This window comes from Miniopterus schreibersii (assembly GCF_964146895.1).
Source record: "Miniopterus schreibersii genome assembly, chromosome: 1".
NCBI lineage: Eukaryota > Metazoa > Chordata > Mammalia > Chiroptera > Miniopteridae > Miniopterus > Miniopterus schreibersii.
Window position 1 is genome coordinate 81,255,843 of NC_138101.1, and position 27,148 is coordinate 81,282,990.

The window sequence follows — 27,148 nt, forward strand, 5'->3', positions numbered from 1 at the left end:
CAAGCTTAGAATTTTACCTCATTAGTAGACAAAAGTAAAAACAGTAACATCCATGAAAAATAAATAAAAATAATAGAAATCAAAGTTTATAGAGAATAGATGATGCACTTACACATTTCTAGTGGCCTGTTAGTGTATTCTTTCTGACGAGAAACCAGGCCAGGTGTTAAAAAAGAAAGAAAACACCCAGCTGGCATGGCTTAGCAGCTGAGCATTGACCTATGATCCAGGAGATCGAGGTTCAATTCCCAGTCAGGACACATGCCCGGGTCAGGGTGTGCAGGAGGCAGCCGATCAATGGCTCTCTCTCATCATTGATATTTCTCCCTCTCCCTCTCCCTTCTCTCCCTCTCCCTTCTCTCCCTCTCCCTCTCCCTCTCCCTCCCTCTCTCTGAAATCAATAAAGACATATCTAAAAAAAGAAAAAAGAAAAGAAAGAAAAAACCCCAACATATGAACATAGTAACTGAGTAAAAATACTTTGGGGAGTAATTTAAAATATAATTTATGCAAACTTTTAAAAAAATTTTAAAGAATAAAAATTCCAAATGAGGTTAACAAAATGTTTGTTATTACTTTTGTTGTACAATTGGGAAAAGGAACCATTGTAATTTATTTATTATTCTAAATTTATAATTTTTTTACTTTTTTTAATTTTATTTTTATTGTTGACACTATTACAGTGTCCCCATTATCCCCCCCTTTGCCCACCTCCTCCCAGCCCCTGCCCCCACTTCCCTCTGGCCATCACCACCCTGTTGTCCGTGTCCATGGGTTATGCACCTATGTTCTTTGTCTAATCCCTTCACCTTCTTTTATCCAGTCGCCCCTTTCCCCCCTCCTCTCTGACAGCTCATTCTAAATTTATAACTTATTTGTAATTCTGAAACATCAAAGGATACTCTATGACAAAAATTAATAACGGGGGAAGCTGAATTAGGAAAGAGAGAGATGCAATGAGGTAGGTCATTTTATCCATTAGAAATTCTCCATGGGAACTTTGGGAGAAAAGCCATCATGAGAGCAGAGCTGCCCCCCCCCCCCCCAGGGCCTCTCCTCCGGGTCTTGGTGCCTGACCCTCCGGGGGCCTAGACAGGCCTCACACAGCTGGCAGGTAGGACAGGGGGTGAAAGACACCTCTTAGCACAGACTGAGGGGGAGAGTTTCAGTGAGTGGAGTTTCAGCAGTTTTGTGGATTGCAGGCCTGGAGAGTATTACAGCGGCTACACTGTGGTTACAAATGGCATCCACATTCGTGTTCCTTGACATGCGAGTCAAGACGTAGACTCCTTTTCAAATTAATTTTAGTTGCTGGACGCGGCCTCATTAGATGGGACTCTGAGACTCATTGGGCCACAAGTAAACAAAGATGTGACATAATTTTTTTTAACCCTTACCTGAGGATATGTTTTTACTGATTTTTTTGAGAGACAGAGAAAGGAAGGGAGACAGAGAAAGAGAGAGGGAGGGAAACATTGATATGAGAGAGAAACATCGATCAGTTGCCTCCCGTACTCGCCCTGACTGGGGATCAAACCTTCAACCTTTTGGTGCCCAGGATGATGCTCCAACCAACTGAGCTACACCAGCCAGAGCATGATGTCATATAATTTTAATATCAAAATAAAGCACAAGGTTTGTAATTGGGTAGAGACTTATTAGGCTGAGTTTTTAAAAAAGTTATTTTATATTACTACTGACATATTGATGCTCAGCTTTCAAGGTTTAGTTGGTTAAATATACAACTTAATAATTTTGATGTAAAAAATCCGATTTCATCTTATAACCTACTCTCCCCCTGGGAGCTCATAAAAGCTGGCATTTTCTTTCCGCAGCATATGAAAAGCTCTTACTTTAAATGCAGGCCTCATATTCTCCCAGCTGGTGCTGTGAAGTGTCATAAATTCACAGGAAATGCAGAAGCTGGGAAATCTAAAATATTCCTTATTGGGCATTGTTCTAGTATCCTAATATAGACCAGTTTCCTACTATGGTTATAGTTTGAAAGCAGTGGTGAGGCTCCAGGGTCACCTGAGTGATTTGTTCTCTCAATTTTTCAATTTCACAAGTTTGGCCAGCACATGCTTAAGTGGGTGGCTCCACACTGACCCGAGGGCAGTCAGGTACACAGCTCCGTCCTTACTTTACCTGAAAGTTCCAGCTTGTCCATGGGAGCATCGCCCTTTGACTGTGGGCCAGAGGCTGGGGGCATCTCCAGGTTTGGAATTGACTTCATGATATTGGCCTGAGCTTCCTCTAGGAGCTTCTCAAACTCTTTCCCATTATAGTGGTCCAGATTTTGTCTTTTCTCTTCCCATTTCCTTTCTGCTTTCTGAAGGAAAACAGCAGTTGAAGTTTTAAAAACCAGAGGGAAAAGCTAATTAATTGTTTAGAGATTTCCTGTTGGGAAGGAGGAGGTGTAACACAGTTAAAGTGTTGGTAAAATAATGCTCTGGGTTCTGAGCCTAGGGACACCTGGCACATCAGACATACCTGACCCTTGTGCTGTCTGCTGCATCTTTTATAGCTAAATAGGCTGCATTTAAGCTCATGACACTCATTCATGGAGAAGCAAGCTCAGAAATCAAATTCATTCATTAAATGCTGAGTACTTAACCACATACTTGTACCAACAGTAAATAAAAAGGGAAATAGATATGCTTTCCAAGGTAAGTATCCACAACCAAGTTTTTGTTTTCTAAACTGAGTTTTCATTGTAGAGATGTTCAAACAAACAGAAACAAAGAACAAAACACTCACTAGGAGCAAAGAATCCCATGTTTTGGTTCCACTTCTGTCAAAGACATGCTCTATGGCCACTGGGCCATATTTTCTTACTTAGAAAAGGGGGGTGGGGGGGGAGTGAGGTTATTTAGATGACCTGTAAGCTCCATCAAGCTCTACAATAGGGAGAAATACATAAAATGTATTTAAAAATATTTGTGCATTTTTAAAGGAACATTTGCCTATGATTCTGAGATGGCACACAGATCATTCCAGGAGGGCAGTATGGAAATTAGCATCAGGATGAGTGGAACCCCACAATGTTAAAATTAAAAGTGAACACCGTGAGCTCAGTGAGGTGAGGGAATTTCTCGAGATACTTTCTATATAAATACTGGCCATCACCATCACCATCCTTTATTTTTTAATTCCTAGCATTTATTATCACCTGGCACATGCCTGTTCTCTGCCTCTCCCTACAAGCAGGTAAGTTTCTTGAGGGCATGGACTTTGTCTCCTCTGTTCCCTGCCTCCCTCAGAGTCTGTGAGGGCCTGGTGCAGTGGGGCTCCGTGGTGTTTACTGAGTGACTAGAGCTCACCCCATTTGTCCCTGGCACAGCTGGCAGAAAGGCCCAGGCCTCCTTACTGCAGGTTAGGGCATTGTCAGAGATGACTCATAACATACACCCATAACAATCAAAACTGGGCCCAGTGGGTTCTCATAACAGCTGTCCCACTGACATGCTTTAGATATGCGCATGTTTCAAGTGGCAAGTCCACTCACTGTCAGGAAGAAATGTGTTTTCAGTTCTCTACCCCATCCAACAGACATCCGCTGGAGCATTGTCAGCCACTGCACTCTGTAAACGCTGACTTAGATCAGAGGCACAGCCTGGGACTTTGGAGCAGAGAGCAGCCACCTAGTGTTTAGAGATGCAGTTGCCATGACCGTGGCCTTAGCAGTTACAAGAGGCCATCTCCTCTTGAAACCCAGGCTATCCCCTGCTGACTTGCAAGAGAAGCCAGGTTGCTGGGGGTACAACAACGCTTCACGAAAATGTGGGAAAGAGGAAGGAGAGTGCTAGGGAAGCAAAATGCATTATTTGAACACTGATAAAAGAATATTTAAAAACATAGCATGTATTTTTCTCTATATCATGGGACCTTAAGGCCTAGCTTTCTTTTTTCATTTTGACTGCCACTGTCTTCTATTCTGAGACTCCTGTAATAACTTCCCATCCATCTCCCTTAATCCCAGGCCCACACCTCAATCAGTTCTGTATAGTGTCCAGGTGAATTTTTCTGAAGATACCATTTTTATCGCTGGCTAAAGCACAGCATTTCTCTGACACCTACACAGTAAACTTCAGATATCTTGGGCTGGTTTCCAAGCTCCCTCAGATCAGGTTCTGGCCTATTCTGCCTGTCTTATCTTCTCTTTCTTGTTTGAGTTAAACGATTATCATGGTCCCAGCCTTTGCTCCAGCACTCCTATCCTAGAATGCCCTTGCCTCCCTTCTCTGCTTACCCAGATTCTACCTATTTTTGAAGGCCAGTGGCAAGCCCTCCCCAGGCCTGCATTCATAGTGGGCGCTTGAGTTGGCTCCCCTAGGCTCAAGAGAGCTGACTCCCAAGTCTTCCCAACTGCATGCCCTGTGGCGTCACGTCTCAACTCGAAATTGGTGATGGGGGAGTCTTTACATCACAGAACTTGGCAAATGCCACAGTTGGAATTTTTCCCACCGGAGAGCTAGTTGTTAAACTCTTACCATCACACCACTGCCTCACCTTCCTCTAGGTTAGGTATCTTACACTTCTCTGAAATCTGATGACCTTCCTCTTAATCTGGCCATTGAAACCCACTTAGTTTTAAAAACCTATCTTTCATATATATACATATATATGTATATATACACAAATTTATAAAAACATAACTCTGATACATATATGTATTATCTCTACAGCCAGACTGTAAATTCTTTGAGGGAAAGGACCATGAGTTACACTCCTTTACAAAGAATGGAAGTAGGACTCTACCTCAATAGACACGGCCCTGTTCCTGGCGCTCACACTGTGGATTTCTTCAATGAACAAGCTCTGCATGGAGGAACCATTCACGGGCGTCTGTGGGGACTGAGTTGCCTGTGATGACTGCAGAGCTGAGGTCACTTCCTGTGTGACAGCTTGGGGGCTGGCCGGGTGTTGGGCAGGGTTCAGAGGGGCGGAGGAGAGCTGGGAGGGCTGGATGACCACAGGAGAGCTCTGTGCGTGGTGAACCGTCAAGGGCACCACTTCCGACTTCACATCTCGAGGGACTCCTGAGCCATGGAGGGGCTGGCCCGGGGCGTGGGACGCCTCCTCCTGGTTCTTTAGGACTTCTGCAGCAGTGGCCTTTTCCATAGCGACATACTGAGCAGCCTGGGCTGCATCTGTACCTTTCAAGAGCCCATCGGTGACATGTCTAGGAGAAAGCACGCACAGCAGCATTAACTATTCAAGTAGGTGACTTTCATTTCATTATTATGGTATACGTGAATGCGGTGCCATCCGGAAGCCAGGCAGATTTTGTTGCAAAATTAGGACATTCTAGAACTCAGGGTAGCCGCTGAGGGTTCAGGGTTTCCATAGCCACTTCCCAATGTGGGTGAATTGCCTCCTAGTTATCCGGCAGCTGCTTTCTGTCATCTCCTCGGGAGGTGGCCTGCTTTTCTCTGCCCAGCGCTGCTGTGCCCTGCCTGACACAGTCCCATCACCGTTTTGGGTGGAGGTGGCAGGATGAAGTGGTCCCATGATTCTAACCTGCCTCCTCCACCTGACCCCAGCCTGGAGCGCTCTCACAGACTCGGCGCCGACCCTCAGAGCTTCCTGACACCCCACACTCTGCTCCTTCACTGCCAAACACCTTCGGAGGGCGGTTTATGTTCGAATTCCTTCTGCTTGCTCTTCCTGGGGCGACCCGGCTTCCCCACCTGCACTTAACCATACTTTCTGCAAGGCCAACAGTGACCCCAACTCAAACAGCTGGGTTAGTTCTCATTTTCCTCTGCTTCTGGGGTCATTTGGTGCTCTCTGCCCACCCCCACCCACAGGGCAGAGAAAGACGTGGCCTGGGGTCAGACAGACCTGCGTCTGAACATCAGTTCTGCCACATTCTACTGAAAGAACGTCAGGAACGGCACCTTTTTGAGTCTCAGGTCCTTTTCTATAGACTACAATAACGATGGTGATTGCAACAGTTGATGTCTTCCTCTGGGGTGGTTGTAAGGATCAGTGTAAAGTTATATATGTAAGACAATGTGACACATGGTACCTGACCTATAACTTTTAATTAGTCTCTCTTTCCCTTCTTATTAAAATGCTTTTTAAAAAAAAAAAATATATATATATATATATATATATATATATATATATATATATATATATATATATATTTTTATGGATTTCAGAGAGAGGAAGGGAGAGGGAGAGAGAGACAGAAACATCAATGATAAGAGTCATTGATCGGCTGCCTCCTGCACGCTCCCCACTGAGGATCGAGCCTGCAACCCAGGCATGAGCCCTGACTGGGAATGGAACTGGGATCTCCTGGATCATAGGTTGATGCTCAACCACTGAGCTATGCTGGCCGGGCAAAGTGCTCTCAATTTTTGATTTGAAAAAAGACACTGTATTCTGAGTCTCTTCTGCTACTCACGTTTCTGTTCCTTTTGCTGTTTACTTTCCCTACCCTGTCCCTTCAGTCCCCAAGGATGCCCAAAGATCACTTCCCTCCTTTCCCTCTCATTCTACCATAGCTGTCCACCTCTTCTATTTTTAATAATCATCTTCATGAAGGCAACTTCTGATTATAAGTCTCCTCCCTCCCTCCTCCTTCATTCCCTCCTAGTTAGGTGGGCACACCCCTCTGTCTCTATCTCTTCAACTTCAGTCCACATTTCTAAGTGCCTAGTGGGCAGTTGTGTCTGGTTATCCTTCCAGCACCTCAAATTCAACACATATCAAAGCATTTCAGCATCTTCCCAAGCTGCTAAGTGGCGCCGACTGTGACTGTCACCTATGCTATCTCTCCTCTGGGCTGTGACTGTCAACTGCGTTATCTCCCGTCATAGCATCAGGACATATGTGTGTCCTTGGGGGCCATGCATATTCCAGTCTTCTTCACTGTGTCTCCACAGTGCTGAATACAGCACAGTACACATAACAGATACAAACAAGTATTAATAATATAAAGGCTTCTGAAGGGCAGCCTCACGGCAGCTAAAATTTCTTTCATTTTTATTTTTAAAAGTTACTTACCTGGGTTTGTCATTTTGACCACTGAGCATTTATGGGACAAAAAGTCCTATAACATTCAAAACACACAATCACATCTTTTTTAAGAACTTGATTCCCTGGAGATAAGGCAAACACGGAGCTTCATCACTCTGTGCTGGCTCTAAAATGTTCTTTTAATTGTTTTTGAGGGGAGAGAAGGGAGAACAGGCAGTTTTGTCTGCCAGCCTGCTATCTATTTCCACCTAACAAGGGTGGCTTGTTCTAGGCTTCACGGATGGGTCACCACATGCAGGCAAGAGCTTAATGAAGAATTCTTTTACCAGATTTTTATCCTGCTGGAAGAAAAAGTTCACTCTGGCGATTTAAAATGAGTGAACCTATGAGAAAATGTAACTCAGGAACAATTTCTTCCTGTACTCAGTCAGATGTGGTCTCTGCAGGAGGAGGCCGCTGTTTGAATTTAGAATCCCTGGGGCATCCTGGAACTTACTCAGGTGATGATACAATACAGCTGCTTATCATGTTTGCATCTCAAAGGAGGCTCTTTCTTGAGGTCATTGTTTCTAGAAAAATCTCATTTGTTCCCTATGGTCAATAATTCATCTGAAAGTCAACTGCACCTTTAATATATTTCTCTTATAAATCTCATCAAATGATTACAGTTAGTGATAAAAATTCTCCCAAGAAGCTGTCTTATACGTTACTTGTTACTTCTGTTTGTGACCTGCTCTCAAATCTGGTGTAAGATCTAAAGGGTAATGTCTGCAATTTCCTAGTTCTATTAAAAGAAGGAAAACTCAGGGACTGCCAGTGTTAGAAGCTGGTTTATTTTTGGTAGTTGCGTCTATTTCCCATGGGAGAGAGGAAGTTTCATAAAAGCAGGGTTCCTATTTGCCTTTATTATCATATTTTTAACACCCAGTACCGGGGCTGGACCAGGCAGAATGTCCAAACATTACTGACTGCCTGGCCGTGAAATCAGGACGAACTCTGATCTCTGGAGTCAAACTATCAGTTCCTATCCCAGCCCCACCTCTGACCTCAAGTGAACTTCCTCGAAGCTCAGGTTCTGCCTGTACAAGGGGAATGAGAAAGCCTGCTGTATAAATGAGTTCCAAGTGAACTAATACTTATAAAGGGCTTAGTTCAGTGCCTGACACATAGGAAGTGCTCACAGATATAAGCTGTTGTTATGATTGTGTTGAGAAGAAAGCAATCTAATTGTCACCTGAATATAGGGTATATAATGGTACATGAGATGTCACTTATAAAGGTGTTCCTGGCAACACAATCCTGCATGCATGTGTTAGCACTTTCTGTGTGGGTACAAAGTTCAGGTATTTCCCATGCAAGTCACAGGTGACTCAGTGATTTTAGTTTTTCTTCCGCTGTGGCCCTCTTTTACGGGCAGGTAAGGGTGACTGGCTGTGCCACTCAAGGGGGTTTGTTTCTCTTTTCCAGGTGGGATCAGCAACCTCTCAGATGCTTCTTCAGTAGGTAACTCAAGAAAGTATTTATTTCTACTCGTTTTCTTTTAGTGGAAATCATCTATGCCCCCTGAAGTGAAGGAGACTAATAATATAGTTTGACCCATTCTTCAACTTCAAAATGTTACAGAAAGGAACCACCTTCAAATGATTTTTTAAAAACGTGTACCGTGTTTCCTAGTAAAGTTGGCGCCCAAGCACACGCCGAATGCAGTCAGCCTGCGCTGGAGAACCAGGGCCAGGAGCCACATGTGCAACCACAGTTGCAGGTGGGAAGAAACAGGCTTCTCAGGACACGGGAAGTAAGATGTGCTGTGTCACAGCAATGGGGACAGGTCCCAGGAGCACGGACCAAGCCTGGACTCCAAAACGTAGACCCCCAACCTTCCCAGCACTGTCCCCCCCCCCGCCCCGGTCCCTGTCCCTGCACTCTGGGCGCCCGCAGGACGCTCAGTCACCTGCGCAGCATGGTCAGGATGTCGGTCATGCTCCGCACTCTCTGCAGGAGACTGTCCAGCCGGTGTGGCTCCTCCTTCAGAAACCGCACGGCCTCCACCTCTATGCGCAGGATGGCTCGCATCTTGTTTTGTAAGGTAGGGAATTCTCCTGCAGCCAAGAGCAGTGGGTGAGTTGCAGGAGAAAAAGTCAGAACATCATGCCCCCATCCCGCACCCGACACCAGATAGGATACAGCGGGTGGGGTTCACCAGCCACAGCTCCGTTCACACATCTTCAGGTGGCAGAAGCGGGTCAGACACAGATGGGTTCAGAATGACCGTGGGTGAGGGCAGAGCTCCTCTGGGCCCCCTTTCCTGTCTGTATACGTGGGATCCGGTCAGCTATCCCTTAGGGTTGTCCTTAATGAATTTGGCACAGGTGCCTGGAGCATTGTAAGAGTCCAGTGAGGAGGAACTGTTATTATCATTTAGTCCTGAATCTTACAGCACCTACTATAATATAAGCTCCAGGAAGCCAGGCACGTCTGCCTATTTGGTTCAGTGCTGGGTCCCAAGCGCCCAGAGCAGTGCCTGACCCACGTGGGTATCTGGTGAATACTTGGGCGCATGAGGACACGAACGAGTGCACGAAGCCCTCGCCGTCTGACACTTTTGCTAACCCGGGGAAACACGCTTCAGACTTGTCCCTTCAAGGGGGAAGCTCACCTTTCAGGGAAGCTACAGCTTCTCCCACTTGCCGCAGGAGGAAAGCCCCATCTTCCACATCTTTCAGGGTAACCACTCGGCCAGCCGACGCGGAGTCCTTCTTCAGGTCTTCAACAAGGTCCTCCAGCTCACTGGGGGAGCGAGCAGACCACAGACGGGCGTGAACACCGAGTGGGGACAAGGACAGGTGCAGGGGCACAGGGCTCCCCTGGGCCTCCCCTGTGTACTGTGTCCCGGCCCACTTCGCTTCCACCAGGATGGTGGGAGCACATTTTAGAGCAGTAGCTTAGTTTGGCTTGAAAATACTCCGCTGAGGTGGGAAGCAGGTGTGAGCGAGTTTACCTAGGGCCTGTCTGCGGAGTGGCCCAGGGTGGCCACAGGGAAGATGGCAGCTGGCTGACAAAGGACCCACTCTTTATTTTTAGTGGCGCTGATGCACTTTGGGATATGCTGCGGTGGAGCAAAATGAGCCCCAGACCAGGTTTCTCAACCTTGGCACTTGACCTTTCGGACCAGATAATTCTCTGTAGTGGAGCCTGTGCTGTGCACTGAGGGTGTTTAGCAGCACCCCTGTTTCTGTGCACTAACTGCCAGTAGCACTTCCCCCCACCTTGTGACAAACAGGAATGTCTCCAGGCATTATTAAATGTCCCCAGGCGAGGGGAAGCGAACCTGCTCCTGATCGAACCTCTGGTTTATGCTGATTGTCCCATCAATAAGGACTGACTTTCCTTTCTAAGCTACAGAGAGAAGAAACGATCAGAGATCTGATTACACACACAGACACACACTCACACTCACACACGCTTGCATGCACACACCCCTTAGGGTACTGCCAGCTCCAAAAGAATTAAGTTAAGGTTTTTCACAAACAAACGACCACACAAAGCTCCTGTCACCTGGGAACATAACTAACTCCATCCTAAACACACGTTTGTATCATTTCAGTTTTGCCTGTAAGTCGAACAGAAAAAGCCCTCTAAAGAAATGGGGAAAGAACTTTGAGAGACGAAGAGCCACGAGGCGGCAGCGAGTGCACAGCTGTTCCCAGGCCGGAGTCCTGAGTCTGGAGCTGCAGCAGCAGCAGGGAAAGGCCGGCAGTGTCCCCAAAGACGGCCTGCTAAGACCCTTCCCGCCAGGCGGCAAGTGGGTAAGGTTATGGATGGCATGGCAGCTGCGACAGTGATTCACACAGGATGTCGCATCCGTCCAACAAGGGCCACAGGGCAAACAATTCATCCACCTCTGAGAAGTGGGGTGAAGATTTTGCTGATATCTTTCATTCTGTTACGGAAAATGGACCAAAAGGACCCATGATCCCTTCAGATAAAATGATGCAACTTCAGGACCGAAATGCAAAGCCATTTTCTCACTGTCCACATATGCAGACTATGGAGAGGTACCCAGTTTATGTGGACCAGCTGGAATGTTCCTACAGCTCCTGCGTCCGAGGCCACCTCTCGTAAGAGTTCTAAGTATGTGTGGAAAAGTTCTTTTCCACGTCATAACCAAACATAATTATTTTTATGTGTAGTCTGGACATACTGTCCAGTCCTTCTAAGCTTTGATGGAAGAGCTCAGACCCAAATGTTGTCATGGTTCCATTAACAATCCTCCAGCCGGCCAGGTTGCAATTAATACTCTAAGGCGCTGTCATCTGACCCAAAGTCAGTCAGCCTAAAATCCTATTGGAATCTCTTCCACACAACATGACTATTAGAATTCATAACTTTGCATACAGGAGACCCTTAGATGTCACAGTTTCCCCATGTTGATCATGGAACATACACAGATATGTACTGATATTATTGTACACAACAATGTCACTTCTCTTTATCTACTTCTATTATAAAGCATGCTGATAAAATTTGTTCATTTAAAATGTAAAAAGAGACCAGGGAGCTAAAATGAATGCTGGAAATATATTTTTTAATATTATAGTAATCAATATGACTTCTGAGATGTAAACTCTGCTCAAAAGAATGTGAGGTGTTCACAGATGCTATGGTTTATAGGCAAGTCCATTCTATTTGTTAAAGTTGCTTTTCATTCTGCCTTGGTTAAAATTAGCATTAATTTGTTGAAATATATTTTATTTGACTGTTATTAGAAGGCCAATTATTATTTCCACATAGAAACCCACCAAAGAGAAATTCTCTTGATCCAATTTCTCTTCATAGTTCTAGACCCAAATTTTATTTTTCTGCCATCTGAATGGCTCACCAGCAACTTACCCTAACATGATCCCCAAGGGAACTTATTTTCGTGTGTGTGTGTATGTGTGTGTGTAAGGAGGGAGGCGGGGGAGGAGGGGGGTCAGGGAGAGGAAGAGAGTAGGAGGGGCAAGGAAGGGAAAGGGGGAAGGGGGATATAATTGTTTTCCTATTGTTCCAGAGTTGAGATTTCCAGTGTCTTTTGTAACCTGCCCTTTCTCACCACTCTGATCCATCCAATCAGTCCCTTTTGCATTTGATTGATTTTTTCATTCCTATTTCTACTGCTTGATTCAGGTCTTATTGACTTTTGTCTGGGCCGTTCAAGTCAGCCCCAATATGATTTCTTAGATGCCGATTTCTTTCTCCCTCCCTCAGCCCTGTACACGACGGCCAGAGGGATCTCTCTGAAATATGGCTCTGCATCTGTTACTTCCTTGATCAAAAAAGCTTCAGCGATCTCATCAGGCAGAAACTCTCAACTGTGAAGATGCTTCAAAATCTCCCCTGTATCTTTGTAAAATGCACATTCCTAAGCTCCATCCAGAGAAATTCGGAACCTGGGGTTGAACCCAGGAACTTTCATGGAAAGCCAGAGATCCAGTTATGTGACCTTCCAATCTCGGTAAACACAGAACGAACAGGCATGCTGGGCGTGAGCATGGTCTGATATGGGCAGGCACCGTGCACACAGGAACAGCCCAGCCCAAATATGACACATGATTGGTATCTTGTACCCACCCTCTCCCAATAAGGACTACTCCAATTTTCCAAGGGTGTCCTGTGCTTTCCTGGTTCCAAGACTTGTTGGTTCGCAGGGTTCCTCTACCTGGGAGGACCCCCTGTCTAGCTTCCACTGATGAAATCCCACCTGTCTTCTAAATCATTTCAGTTCAGTTTAACAAATCTTCGTGAGGCCCTACATGCAGTGGTACTGCGCTTGGCCTGGCATATGAAGAATAACTTATTGCAGGTTAAGTCTTCCTGGTTCCTGGGGCTTGAAGCAACCTCTCCTTTGTATAGGTTAACCTGGAACCTGTGAATCACCTGTTTTGTGCTATGTGCATACTCCTATGTTCTGCTTTGCCAGACTGAAGTTCCTCTAGTGCCCTGTGCACAACCTATTCATGTATGTCTGTCCCACAAAGCCACAGGTGAAGTTCTCTCACCATATGTTTGTTTCACTCCCCCTCACATCTCATTCCAATGCTGGCCTACTAGTCTCAGGATAATATTGAGATTAAAGATGTCTTATTTTAGTCAAGAAGCGAGAGTTATATCAGCTTACCAATAAATATAAATTTTAAAAGGAGGAAATTTACTTTTTCATAATTTATTTGGAAAATGTATAAAATATTATTTAAAGGCTATGTAATAAAAGGCTATATATTTTAAAAGAAAAATCCTGAGACCTAGTTTTAAACAACTGGGCTGTTACAAGAACATTCAAACAAATAATAACCTGATTGCCTTCTGGTGGGAGATTAACTATCTATAAATGCATGAACTAATTAAAATATTTTGAGGTATCAATAAAAAGTGGTCAAATTAATTTTTTGGAAAATAATAACTAAAACTGATTTTTTTCTCTAGACTGCTACTGTGAGGGACATTCTATTCTGTTTTTAAAATATATCTTTATCGATTTTGGAGAGAGAAAGGGAGAGGGAGAGAGAGAGATAGAAACATCAGTGATGAGAGAGTCATCACTGATCAGCTGCCTCCTGCACACTCCCAACTGGGGATCGAGCCCGTAACCTGGGCATGTGCCCTGACTGGGAACTGAAACGCGATCTCCTAGATCCTAGGTCGATGATCAATCACTGAGCCATTCCCAGCTGTGCTATTCTATTTTTAATCAGACCCACTGGGTTGGCATCTGAGGTGAGCTAAGCTATAGCCCAAATATCAAATAGGTGACAGAGAGAAGTATTTTCCATCATGGAGACTTCTGGTGATTCAGGTCATGAAAATAATTTGGAAGTTGCTCCCTTACAATCCCAGTTTGGAAGGTTAAGCTTTCCAAGAAACAAGAGAATTGCCAACACTAGAAGAACTGCAATAATTACTATTCATTATACTAAAAGGTGAAATAGTTCTATAATATATCTCCATTGCATAACAAAACACATATTAACATAAAAAATGTGCTTGCCCTAGTGACATCGGAGTAATACAACTCCGCTTGTATCAATGGAAGGACTTGATAGATGTTTTCAATAAGAATCTCACAGAAGACGGGACGTTCAAGGGAGCGTCTCTCATTCAGAATCAGACATACTTTATGTTTAAATTCTTCTTTTGTGATTTTAACTACAGCTGAATAATAGGAAGATAATTTTAGCTGTGTTATTTTGACTATTAGTTTTAATTTATTGAGATTAAAGGCAGGCTTCCCATTCATCATTGGGTTTTGCCATTTGCTCCTTTTAATTCTGTGTTGCTGAGCCCTACAAAAGAGTGCGATGCTTCCACTTTTAAAGAGACCAGCTCAGTTACCTGAGGATTGCTGAATTTCTTGGGCCTGGGTGGAGGGGCGTTAGGTGTCCATGGATACTCAGAACCAGCAGAACTCTAACTTGTACATAGCAGGTGCTCATTAAAGGGGTAGGGAGAGAACACCATCTAGCAAGGGCCTCCTCCTTGGCAAAGTCAGGTTTCCTTTTCTGGTTAAAGAGTTAAAGACGTAACAAGTGACTGGTACTCACCATAGCTTCTTGACGATCTTCTCCTCTTCGTGCAGGTATTTCTGTCTCTCTTGCTCCACCAGGACACGCTGTCGTTGCACAGGATCCTCCAGTCTCTTCAACGTTTCAATCACTTTGCCACTGATTTCCAGCTCAGCCTTCTTCATCATGGCCCTCAGCAGCTCCTGGTTCTGCAGCTGTTGAACAAAGGAAATCACCCTCAATTGGCTCTGCCTGCCTCACACTGCAGAGAGTGCCTGGCAGCCTTCAGAGGCGGGTTAGGCTAAACAGTCGCAGCTGAGTCTTTCTTTCTTTATTTCCATGAAAAAGGGAAGGACCAAAGACTGTATATAATATTGCTTCTTCAGCCAACATCTGAATTTTAGCAGCCAACTGACACCCAGACCTCCACATCTGAATCTGCAAAAAAGAGGATCCTTTCCTTACTCTGGTCAATGCATCATGGATAATGGACATAAACTCTCATTGACATGTTTTTATAGGGAGCAGCCAAGAGCACCAGGTTTGGAGCCAAACAGATTTTGGATCAAACCCTAAACCCCGGCTACTGTGAGATTCTGGGCATGTTAATTGGCCTGTCTTGGTCTCTGTTGCCTTATCTCTAAGGATGGGGATTCACTTCCCTTGGCAGGGTTATTCTGAGGATTAAATGAGATACTGCTTAGAACAGAACAGGTATAGCTACGAAATAGTTCAGGATATCTGTTAAAAGAAATTCAGGTGCCTCTTTTTTATATGGGATCATGTACCAAATACAGGGTAGTCCCAGATCATTAAAACATGGTGTTGATATTGACGGTGACAATGACAATGATTCCAGGTCAACCCAAGGCTCCTGGCAATTTACTTATTTCCCTGAATGATACAATAGGCTGCTTGCGTGCATAAAACCACAATTTACATATAATTTTCCATATACTTTCTGGAGCACTCTTGTTTCTCACTGAAGAGTGTAGGATGTGTGAGTTTGCATCCAGGCTTCTGCAAGAATCTAGTTATAACACTTGAGACCTATTTCTAAGAAGGTGCTAAGTGTTCCCCCAGGCAGGACAATTTTCTGACAGCTCATCCGGCAAGTGAATTAATTCAGCCAGCCTCAAAAACAGTAATTATATTATACCTAAAGTTCCCCTGAAATGTCAGTGAGCTTCTATTATTTCTTGTTTTCTGGTCTTGTGGACTGTCCTACGACTACTGTATATCACCTCATAGGAGTTATGGTGTCTTTGTCAACTGTCCATTATCTGCAAATTGAGGGAAATGCCATCTGACCATGTTACCACCTGCTTGAAATCTCATCGTGGCTTCCATTTTCTCTGAATAAAGAGAAAACATGTCAACATGAGCCATAAGCAGAGCCACCACCATGTCCCAGCATCAGCACAGCCCTGTGATCAACTGGCTGTCCAGAGAGATGCTTGGGTTCAATTTCTAGTCTTAGCATTTAGCAGCAGTGGGACCACAGCCAAGTTATTAACCTCTCTATGTCCATCCATAAAAAGGAATAGTGCCCTAGCCGGTTTGGCTCAGTGGTTAGAGCATCAGCCTACGGGCTGAGGAGTCCCAGGTTCGATTCCAGCCAAGGGCACGAACCTTGGTTGTAGGCTCGATCCCTAGCCCCGGCTGGGGCACATGCGGGAGGCAACCAATCGATGTCTCTCTCTCTCTCTCCCCCTTCCACTCTCTCTGAAAAGCAATGGAAAAACTATTCTTAAGTGAGGATTAAAAAAAAAAAAAAAGGGCTAGTAATAGCTTTCATCTCACAGGCTGGTAATGCACATTCAGAGAGGCAATACAGTGCTCACAGTAGTGCCTGGCACAACCCTAGCTCTCAGTACATACCAGCTACTGTTATCAGGGAGCATAACCCTGGGGCAGGTCCTGCGGTTTTGTCTGGGAAGGGATCAGATAAAAATGTGCCACTCTTGGGCTACCTCCCCTGTATGAATCATGATCATGCTCTCCTACTGCTTTGGCTAATAATGTCTTTTTATTGTGGTATTAAAAACAGTCAGCCAGTATACTGCTGAAAGTCACCATGTTTGGAGACAACGCACAGAGGGCAACTTCCTCCCGTAATCTCTGCAGCTACAGCTCTGCCCCAAGGTGCTGGGCAGGAAGGCCCTTTCTAATACGCCGACCGCCTCACGCTGCATATAGCTGGCACGCTCTCTGCTCTAGCCACGTAAACATCCTTTCAGTTCTTCTGGGTGGCCAAGCTCCTTTCTGCCACAGGGAGACTTTGCTCGTCATATTCCTTCCAGCCGGTTAATTTTTGCTCTCCACAGAGTCTGCAGGACACAGTGCATGCACATAGCAGGCATTCAATAACTACGGGTTGAATGCATGAATTGAGTTGACAGCAATGTTGCTTAACGGACAACAAAGATCTAAAAACTCTTAGATGAAAGAAATATAGAGGGACCCATGGCTCAGACGTGGTGTGGGCTCAGTTCTAATGCCCTGCCTTGCCGTGGTTGTTAAATACACACAGCAATACTACTATCAAAATGGTATATCAAAATGGTATACTCAAATTCAATGCCATGTGTCAAATCCCAGAGCTATTTCCATTGGGTCTGGGGAATAAATGAAAATGGGCACGTAAAGGGACAAATAAGTAGATGATTAATTGTGTCAAAAAGTGACTGACGCCTGGGTCCACCCCTGAGATTCTGGTCTGAGGTGCAGCTCGGCAATGAGAATTTTTAAAACTCCTTAGATGATTCTGATGTGCCATCAAGGGTGAGCACCGTGGTCTGAGAAAAGGGCCCTTGAATGAATAGATGATGTCACTGCGCCGTGAGCTGGGTGGCGCAGTCCTCTGCCCCTCTTGCATAAATCTTACAGGCGAGTTCCAGTAAAGTTCCGGTCTAGTTAGCAGCGGATGCAGCAGCGGCTATCAAGCTGGACATTACGGAAAGACTATTCAACATTCTTAAGGCTGAAACGGGAAAGATTGGAAAAGTGAAGCTCTGAGAGGTTAAAAGTTATTCAGAATCACGTGGGGGCAACCGCAAGGCAGAATCAGGATGAGAACTGGGATTTTTGAATTCAAAGCAGTAATCTTTCAACCATCATCCACTAGGTAGAGGCGCCAGGTAGCAAGGCAGGGGGTGGGTCTGTTTCATTCCCAGGCACAAGCACAGTTTCCGGCACACGGTACGAGCCCAACGCATATTTGCTACATGACTGACTCTCAATGTTTCCGAGAAGCCTGCAGACATATCAGAACACAAATGCATGTAATATTCAAATATACCACTCGAAGAGGAGGGGAGGCTGCATGACCCTCCTTCCCAGAAAAAGCGGTTTATGGAGCCAGCTAGAGGGACGACCCGGAGTTTTCAGCAGCACCTTGGCTGGCACGTGGGCAACAATGAGCGAGTCACGAAGGAGCACACGTGGCGCAGTGCTCTTTCCACCCTCCCCTAGTCGTGCCCACCCCACCCCACCCCGCTGGCGTTCTCTCGCCATGGTCTCCAGGCCTCCACCCCAGTAGCGTGTGAAAAGGTGCCGAAGGCAGCACCTCTCTCTAAATGCTTCAAATAAATTAGTCATCAGCACTTCACGTCATTACGTTTATTTTGGCTTAGCAGTGATATCAACATTTCAATTAACTTAAAAAAACAAACTCATTTAAGGTATAGTTTACAAACAGTAAAATACAGATGCTCCTCAACTTACCGACTGGGTTAGGGCCTCGTAAACCCATCGTAAGTTGAAAATGCATTTAATGCACCTAGAGTACTGAACGTCGTAGCTTAGCCTAGTCTACCTTAAAGGTGTTTAGAACACGCGCATTGGCCTACAGTTGGGCAAAATCATGTAACACTACGATTATGCTGTAGATTACCAGTTGTTTACCCTTGTGATCGCTTGCCCAGCATCACGAGAGGATCAGACCAAATATCACTAGCCTAGTAAAGATCAAAATTCAAAATCTGAAGTACAGTTTCTACTGAATGTGTATCGCTTGTACACCATGGTAAAGTTGAAAAATTGTAAGCTGAACCATGCTAAGTGGGGGATCATCTGTATGGCCATTTTAAGAGCACCGTCAATGAGTTTTGACAAACATATATACACCAAAGTAACCACTACTAAAAAGAGAAATAACTTTTTTTTTTTATCACCCTAGAAAATTCCTTCATGACTCTTTGTAAACAATCCCATAACCTCCAGCCCAAGGAAACCACCAATCTGTTTTCTGTCCCTATGGATTTAGTTCTTCCTGTTCTAGAACGTCACAGAAATAGAATTATATGATATGAAATCTTTTGTGTCTGGCTTCTTTCCTTAAGTATATTGTTTTTGAGATCCAGCCACGTAGTTGTTTTAGCAGTTCATTCTTTTCAATGTGCAGTTCTTTCATTGCATGGGGAAACCCAGTGTATGATTTTGTACCTTGTGTGTACTAAAGTTTTTACATTTTACTTACTGATTTGATGCTGGTGATTTTATCAAAATTCACTTTTCTTGATAATATTTAAAAAATAAATTCTATTTGATTTTATATGTATACAATCGGGTCATTTGCGAGTAAAGCCAATCAGACTTTTTACTTTCCTCTCTGTACACTTATTCTTTCTTTTTCTAGCCTTAGTGTACGTGCCAGGATCTTCAGTACAGCTTCAACAGAAGTGAGAGCAGCCTTCCATGGCCGTGGTCTTGATTTTATGGGGAATGTGTTTAGTGTTTCGCCACTAACTATAGGTTCTATAGTTTTTTTCAGACATCCTTTATCAGGTTAAGGAAGTTTCTTTCTTGCCCTTGAGTCATGAGTGTTTTTATCATCAGTATTGAATTTTGTCTTTCTTTGTGAGCATTTATTAAAATATGATTTTTCTCCTTTATTCTGTTAATAAGGTCAAATACATTGATTCATTTTTTCATATTAAAACAATGTTGCATTCTTGGGATAAAGCCAAAGATGCTGTATTATCTTTTTAAGATATTGCTGCATTCAACTGCTATCATTTTGTTAAACATATTTTCTTGAGAGATATCAGTCTGTGGGTGTTTGTTTTTTTTAAGTAAAAATGAGAGGTTTTAATCTTAGGGTAATGCTAGCTTCATAAAATGAGCTGGGAAGTGTCTTCTATTTTCTGAGAGAGTTTTTTCCCTTTCAGTACTTTAAAGATGTCTTTCCATTATCTTCTGATTTAACTTCTGTCTCTGATGAGAATTCAGTGTTAATTCTTTATGCAGTGTGTCTTTCCCTCCCCACCCTCTGGCTGCTTGTAAGATTTTTTCTGTTTACTCCTGGTTTTTAGCAAATTTGATTCCAATATATGTTAGTGTAGTTTCATTTGTGCTTGTCCTGCCACAGTTTATTGAGCTTTTTTGGTCTGTGGGTTTACAGTGTTCATCAGATTTGGAAAAGTTTCAAGCACGATTTCTTCTAATGTTTTTCTCTTTCCCATTAACTACTTAACATTGTTCCACAAATCACTAAGTTTTGGTTCATTTTCATTGGTCCTTTTTCTCTTTATACTTTCTATTTGTTTTCATGTTGACTGATATTTTGTTTCAGCAGTGATTAGTCTTCTATTAAGTCTATTCAGATATTGTGTTTTTCAGTTCTTGAAAGTTCCACTTAGATATTTTTTATATCATCCATTTCTTGTACCATTGTGTCCAGGTTTTCCTTTAAATCCTTGAGATTATAATAGCAATTTCAAAGCCCTTGTTGCTGATCGTATTATTCCTGTCACTTCTGGCAGATACCCACTGATGGATTTCTCTTAAAGTTATGAGTCACATTCCCCAGAATCATCACACATCTAGTAATTTTTTATTGGGTGCTGGGCACACAGTTCTGGATTTTGCTGTTTTCCTTTACAGAGAACTTTCTCTTGCTATTGTTTCAGTGACTTGTGGATACTTTTTTATCTCTAGAGGCTTGGTTTTCATCTTTGTTAGGGAGAATCTGGGGTACTTTTTACTCTGGGTCTAGTTTAGTCCTAAGACTGAACATGGCTCTTCTCTGGTCTCTACTGAATGTCCCAGATGACTAATCAAGACTCCTGAACATCTCCCAGCCCTTTGTGAGCTCTGGGAATTTGTTATCTTACAGCCTGCATTTTGTTTTTGCCTGGCTTAGTGGTCCTTCACGATACATGCACGGGGCTTATTATTGTTCAATAACAGACCCACAGATTTATATAGTTCTTTCTCTGCAGAGAGCCCTCGTTTGGTACTCCACTCCACAAATTCTAGCTGCTTCAACCCTCTACACTTTGATAGTACCTCTTCTATTAAGTGTCAGTGCTATGCTTGGGTTACCCTTTTCTGCATTATGATCTGAAAGGTGCCCCCGGGAGGAAGCTGAGTCAATTGTAGGTATAGATCCTTTGTTTCCATTCTCCTAAGGATCACAATCCCGCATTGCTTGTTGTCCAAAATTTAAAAACAGTTGTTTCACACATTTATTTTTCAGTTTTCTGGTTGTCAACAGTGGCAAGGCAAGCACAGTTGCAGTATCCCTCATCGCTGGAAACATATGTTTATTGTAAATGCCGTGCCTTGACATTTTGATAAAAAATACTTCAACAGAAATTATGCACTTGGCCATTAAAAATTAAATTGGGCCAAATAAGCTATCCATATCAACTCTCTCAAGAAAGTAGGAAACTGCCCAAACCCAATTCCACCCACCTCAAAATAGACATTTACCTCATATACTCAATCATAATTTCTTAGGTAAAATCTAATACTATTGGTCTTGTCAACCATATAGTTAAACTGATCAGTAGTATAGCTGAACTAATTTTGCTGCCTAGCAGTGACACTGAACAGTGGTCCTACTAAAACTCAGGAAATTTCATGACAGTCAGACCCCAGAATGACTCTTGACCACCTGGAAAGTTCCCCAGGCTGTCAGGACAAGGTAAAGGAAACCTGGTCACAACGACATGATATCTGGGAGAAGTCTCCTCATCTTAGCCGGCCTCTGTGGGAAGGCATGACTAGGGCCTGGCACACCGTATGCCAGCCTGCCTAACTGTCAAATCCCGCACTAGTTCTGTTTATTGGGTCTGCTCAGCATGGGCCTACCTCTATGTGCTTTTCTCAGGGATACACATTTCCATGACCATTGTTTTGGACGTCAGAGGATAAATGGTAGTACTCTGACACATTTCTGTTAGGTACTCTTATGAAAAGACACCTTAAGGTAACTGTACTGAATTATATCATTTCAAACATCAGGGCTCTGTATACTCCTATGCTTCTTTTTAATGTTGCTGTGTTAACTCCTCCCTCTCTTAGGGAGACGCAGTAAATTCTCAATAGTTTTAAAAATGGAGCACTAAGTTCAGAATAACCCCGTTCTTTACTTATCAGGAAGCAGAATAAGGAGTTAGGGACCAGGAAAAAAATCGTGGGAATGAGAGAAGGAAGGATGTATCCATCCTTTCTTTAGCCAAGCCTCACCTGACCCCCACATTGAACTTGTACCATCTCTTCCAGAGGCCACCAGAAAGGGGCAGAGCTGCGGTCACTTCTGTGGATACAGAATTAATTTGGTAAAACCCAAGTTCTGTGGCATTTTAGAAAATGGATGTAGCTCATAATTTTTTTTCTAATTCATATCAGAAAAGGTAATAATCATCTTTTTTTTTTTCCTTTTAAATATATCTTTATTGATTTCAGAGAGACAAAGAAGAGGGAGAGAGAGAGAAACATCAATGATGAGAGAGTCATTGATCGGCTGCCTTCTGCACGCCCCCCACCGGGGATCGAGCCCGCAACCCGGGCCTGTGCCCTGACCGGGAATCGAACTGTGCTCTCCTGGATCCTGGGTCGATGCTCAACTGCTGAGCCCTGCCCAGCCGGGCAAGGTAATCATCTTTTGAAGGGAGCATTTGTTAGGCACAAGACCTTCACCTGTCCCTTTTACCATTACTGCCAGCTAATGGCAGACCCAACTGTTACCTGAGAATGGGAACATAACAATATAAAGCTCCGTACAGCTCTCATAACAATTATAACTAAGTAGAGAACACACATGTTTAACCCCTGGGAATGAAGGGCACTGTTTAAAGGTGGGGCTTTAAAGTCATTGGGTATGTCTTTCACACTTTCAGGGTGCAGACACCCCATTTGTTTCTGCTTCACCCTGTGACAGCTGCCTAAGATCTCAACATTTTCAAGAGTTAGCACAATGAACTGAGCAGTCATAATACATGAGAGCAATTCTCACCGTGGAACATTCTAAAGTCAAGTGTCCGGAACACTCTAGAATCTCACCCTGGAACAGTCTAGAATTATCAGTGCATGCCTCTGGCCCATACCAATGAAGTCAGACTATGACAGTGGTTGGTGCTTGGCTATCTATATATTTGTTAAAGGCCTCAAGTGATTCTATTAGGTAGCTATGACTAAGGACCATTCTCTTAATACCTACAGTTGACGTGAAACTGGACAGCAGAGGACATAAAGGGTTTTCTTGACCCTCTGCTTAGGATCCTTTTGCCTCTCTTGGCATTGTTTTTGCCCTATTAAAATCTACCCAACACGCTGTGTCTGTATCAAATTTCTTTTCTTGAGAATAATCCATCAGTTCTGGAAACGAAATGCTCAAACAGGACATGATCTATAGTCTAGGACTTTCCAGTGATTTAATTATCTAATTACTGGAACCAGCTGCCAAGCACAAAAGATTTCATTCAGCTTCACTATTTTATAACACAGTTCAAAGAACACTTGAATTTCTAATTCAATTTTTGTTCTTTTGAGACTATTCTATAGAGTTTCATGTATCTCTAATGATAGCTCCATTATTGGACTTATAATCACTTTGGGGCTGTACTTCATTTTTGGAGTATAGAACACATACGCTGAAGGAGACCTGGTGTCGGGACAGCTTAATTATTCTGAACTCTTTTTGCTTTACATAGACTCCCCTGACTGAAAAGACAGAGGTTGGACGGGAAGGAAAGCTGACGGACACACAGAGGATACAAAAACCGAGGTAGAAGCAACAGCAGCCAGGTTAGGAGATAAAGTGCTTATCTCTCCTCATATGTCTGCTCTTTAGAACTGCAAACACTTCTAAGCTCAAGAGCATGTCTGCTCACTGTTCCTTACACGCCCAAAGCCAGAAAGGCTGAGCAGTTCTGGGCAGTAAAGGAACTCGTGTGGTTAAGACCGCATTCCCAGACCTTGACTGGAGGGCTGCTTTGTTTGAGAAGCTGTAATTCTGCAATTGAGCTTCCACAGTTCAAGGGTTGCAAGGAGTGGCAAACTGTGGGAGACTCCTCCCAGCCAGCCAGAGGACCAAACAATGCCAGCCACCAACAGGGTGATGTCACAGCCACACACATCACAATCTTGGTATCAAATTTGCCATACTTCAGCGATGTTTATGCTACAGCAATTCCACCCCTGCCCTCAAACCAACAAATATTCACTTTTGAAAGCAGTAGATATTACCATACAAACAATACATTTAGGACCTTTTTTCTTGTGTGTCCACTGAGGAGAGACAATTTCCAAATGGCCAGCAGGTGGTGCTAAAAGGAAGGAGCAGTGTGAGAGGGGCTTGCCCTCCATAAGCACCTGGGAGAGGGAAGACCCTCTGTCCTGCACATGTGTTGCTTGGCTTGCAGAGTACTAAATAATTGGCTTTTAATTATTTTCCAACATTTTAAAAATGAATATAGATATTTCATAAAAACCTGTATTTCCTGATTCTCTTGAAATGCTGAAATGTCTAGGAACACTGACTGTAATGGCCTTCAGGTTAAAAGCTGGCTAGAATTGACTGCTGACTGCTCTTTAGAGGGGTCACCTTGCCATTGTCCCTCCTCCACTTCACTTGTTAAATTACCACCTGGAGACTGTGGGCAATGGACTTTGCCATTCGGCACACACCCTCAGCCCAACCCATACACTTCATTTCACTGCAAAGTGTCTTTAAAAATTGTAAAACAAGGACAAGCTAATGCAAAGGATGGGGAACTTCACAGATGACATAACTCATAAAAGTACGTAAATGAATTTGCATGGGACATCCAAGGTGCCTGGGACGTTGCCTGAGGGACAGAGTCGCCTTGGAGACCTGAGCACTGAGCCATGGGCCATGTTTTCAGGTGTATCACACCTTAAAATCCACGACAGGGTCTCTCAAGGCAGCTGCCTTTTGGTTTATTCTCTGGCAGGTAGAGTAAGGGGAGATTGTCTTCTTGGCTTAATGAAGCGGTGAAAAATGTAGGGCTCGTGCATCGGCGAGCTGAGGGAAGAAAGGGCTGAGGTCTTAAGTTTTTTCCTTATTGGACCTCCCTGGCTGAAAAGGCGACACCCCGCTGGCTGCAGGCTCCTGGGTGGGCCTGCCTTTTACCAATGTTGAACTATGAGCTCCTCAAAGTTAAGGAGGCTGCCCTCTAGCCTCAGTGATCAACCTCCTACAAAAGGCAGGAGGCCTGAGGGTGATACACAAAGCAGACACCTGATCTCACTAAGAGAGGCCCCTCCCCAGCTCCTCAGTCCCCACCACCAGGAGATACATTATTCCCTTCGTTGGATTTATGGGATTGGCTCACCAAGATTCGTGACACAAAGGGTCATTTTCCCTCCCTTTTGGTTCCCATAGAGTGCATATATTTCTTAACAATGGAAAAAGGGAAGGAAAATATTAAGGAACATACTATCCAGATAGAATGCAGATGTTTTCCTCAACAAAATCATCCACGATGGCTTCTTTTCCTTATGAATTAGTCATCTAGTTTAAACTCATATTTCTAAATATACTGTAGTTACTTGTAAAAAACAAAAGCTTAGCTGGCTGTCCCACCATTGTGCCTGCTCGCTGGGGGGAAGCAAGCGGCCGAAACACTAAACAGGAAGCCTTAACTGGCTCTTACTATGCTCCACGGGGCTCCTTTGCTTTCAGCTCTCCTCGGAAAAACAGATGTTTAATGGGTTTTTCATGTGTAAAGGCACGCATAGCTTAAAGAAGTGGTTCTACATGGACCACGGCTGCAGTGGAAGGCTCTAGACCCAGATTATGTGTGTGAGGGAGGAAACCATGCCCTTAAGGCTCTGCTAGACAGGTGTCAGTTCACCCTTAGGAAAGGATGGTGGGGAGAACCCTGGGAAGGTGCTGTGGGGCTAGGGGTGTGGGAGAGGAGAAAGCTGACTTTGGGCAAATAAGACAGAAGACATCGTCGGGACGCAACACCGTGTGTACCTGGAGCTGTCGCATCTGCTGCAGCTGGAGCCTGAGCTCGGCCACATTCCGCCTCATGTCAAGCAGGCTCATGTGGACGGCCGAGGTGCTGGCAGGGAGGGGCTGGCTGGGTGGCCCCTCCAGGGTGCTGAGAGTCTTCCCACCAGAAACAAGGGGAGTTCCTATGAGAAAAGAGCAGCAAAGAACCTAAGAAAGCCAGAAAGGAAAGTCTAAGTTAAGTCCCACCCCAACATAGACGACTTGGTAACTCTAAACATGCCCATTTCCTTCATTGTGAAAATTAAAAAAAAAAAAATTATGCTAGTTCTCTACAGGCAAAAATATGGAATCAAGTTTAAATAAATTAAGGAACCATCACGCAACATTGCAGCATGCAGTTTGTAAAAATCATGTTCTAGAAGTTTAGTGCCAAAGGGAGGCAGGTCAGTGCAGTGTGTGAAGCAGGATGCTAATTAAGGAACCTGTCTGTCTGTCTACATATCTCCTTTAGATGTACACAGGTTTGCAGAGAAAAGTCAGATGTATCTATAACAAAGTATCAACAGTGTCTGTCTCTGACTGTTGGTATTTGATGTGTTTTATACATTTTTTGTGTTATTACCTTTTCTATTTTTAAATCTGCATAGTGAATATCTGTGATTTTATAACAGAAAAATAATTTTTAAATTCTGGGACCTAACGCAGGTGATTCCATGGCTATTTCCTGCAGGCAGATGTACCCCAAGAACACGCACTTAGTTCTGGGCACAGGTTGGGCTGATCACCACAGGAAACTAATAAGAACCGAGTTTCTCCTGAATCTTAGCTTTCCAGACCAAAAGAAGCAGGACCTCTGCTCCATCTCCTTTAGTGAGAAAACCAGGTGTGAAGTGAGAATTCTTTAGGAGAGGAATCCAGGCAGCAGGAAGAAACCCTTCCTAAATAGTTTCTAGCTGCCATACTCTGGCTCCTTGAGTCCAACTTAAATAAGCCTCATTCATTTTACAAGTTCATCTGGGAAGGGCCTGCTTTGATCAAGTTTGCTTAAAAAGGATCCAAAGTAGCACTTACAGGATGATCAAGATACAGGAATCAAAAGGAAGTGCTATTTTTTTTAGAACAACCCAGTTGAATGGAACAAGCCACCAGAGTAAAATCCCGCCCCCCTCCCCGCCCCTCCCCACTTCCGAAGGGGCTGTTAAACTCTTTCCCGTGAAGCTCACAGTGGAGGGTGTGCAGCGGGCTGGGCTGGCCTCGCATACCCTGGAGTGGTTACAGGGCGGTGGTCTCTCTTCCCACCTCCGCTCAGCACCCAGGGGAACCTTTCCTTTCCCAGCGCCCGCAGGGCTGCTGCCATGGGCGACAGGTGGGGTGCCAGTGAGCGAGGGAGGGCCTCACGCTGTCC

At 44.1% G+C, this 27,148-nt stretch overlaps 1 protein-coding gene across 13 annotated transcripts in view; it reads right to left on the reverse strand.

The window, feature by feature from the left end:
- Positions 1-27,148, reverse strand: part of KIAA1217 — a 695,304-nt gene that overhangs the window by 14,889 nt on the left and 653,267 nt on the right. For all 13 annotated transcript variants that reach the window (XM_081128701.1, XM_081128703.1, XM_081128698.1 and 10 more), the window contains 6 exons: positions 25,765-25,925; positions 14,571-14,746; positions 9,650-9,780; positions 8,945-9,092; positions 4,762-5,185; positions 2,149-2,332 (listed from right to left, as the gene is read on the reverse strand). In XM_081128701.1, the coding sequence (XP_080984827.1) occupies positions 2,149-2,332; positions 4,762-5,185; positions 8,945-9,092; positions 9,650-9,780; positions 14,571-14,746; positions 25,765-25,925 (1,224 nt within the window). The remainder of the gene's footprint in view (positions 1-2,148; positions 2,333-4,761; positions 5,186-8,944; positions 9,093-9,649; positions 9,781-14,570; positions 14,747-25,764; positions 25,926-27,148) is intronic.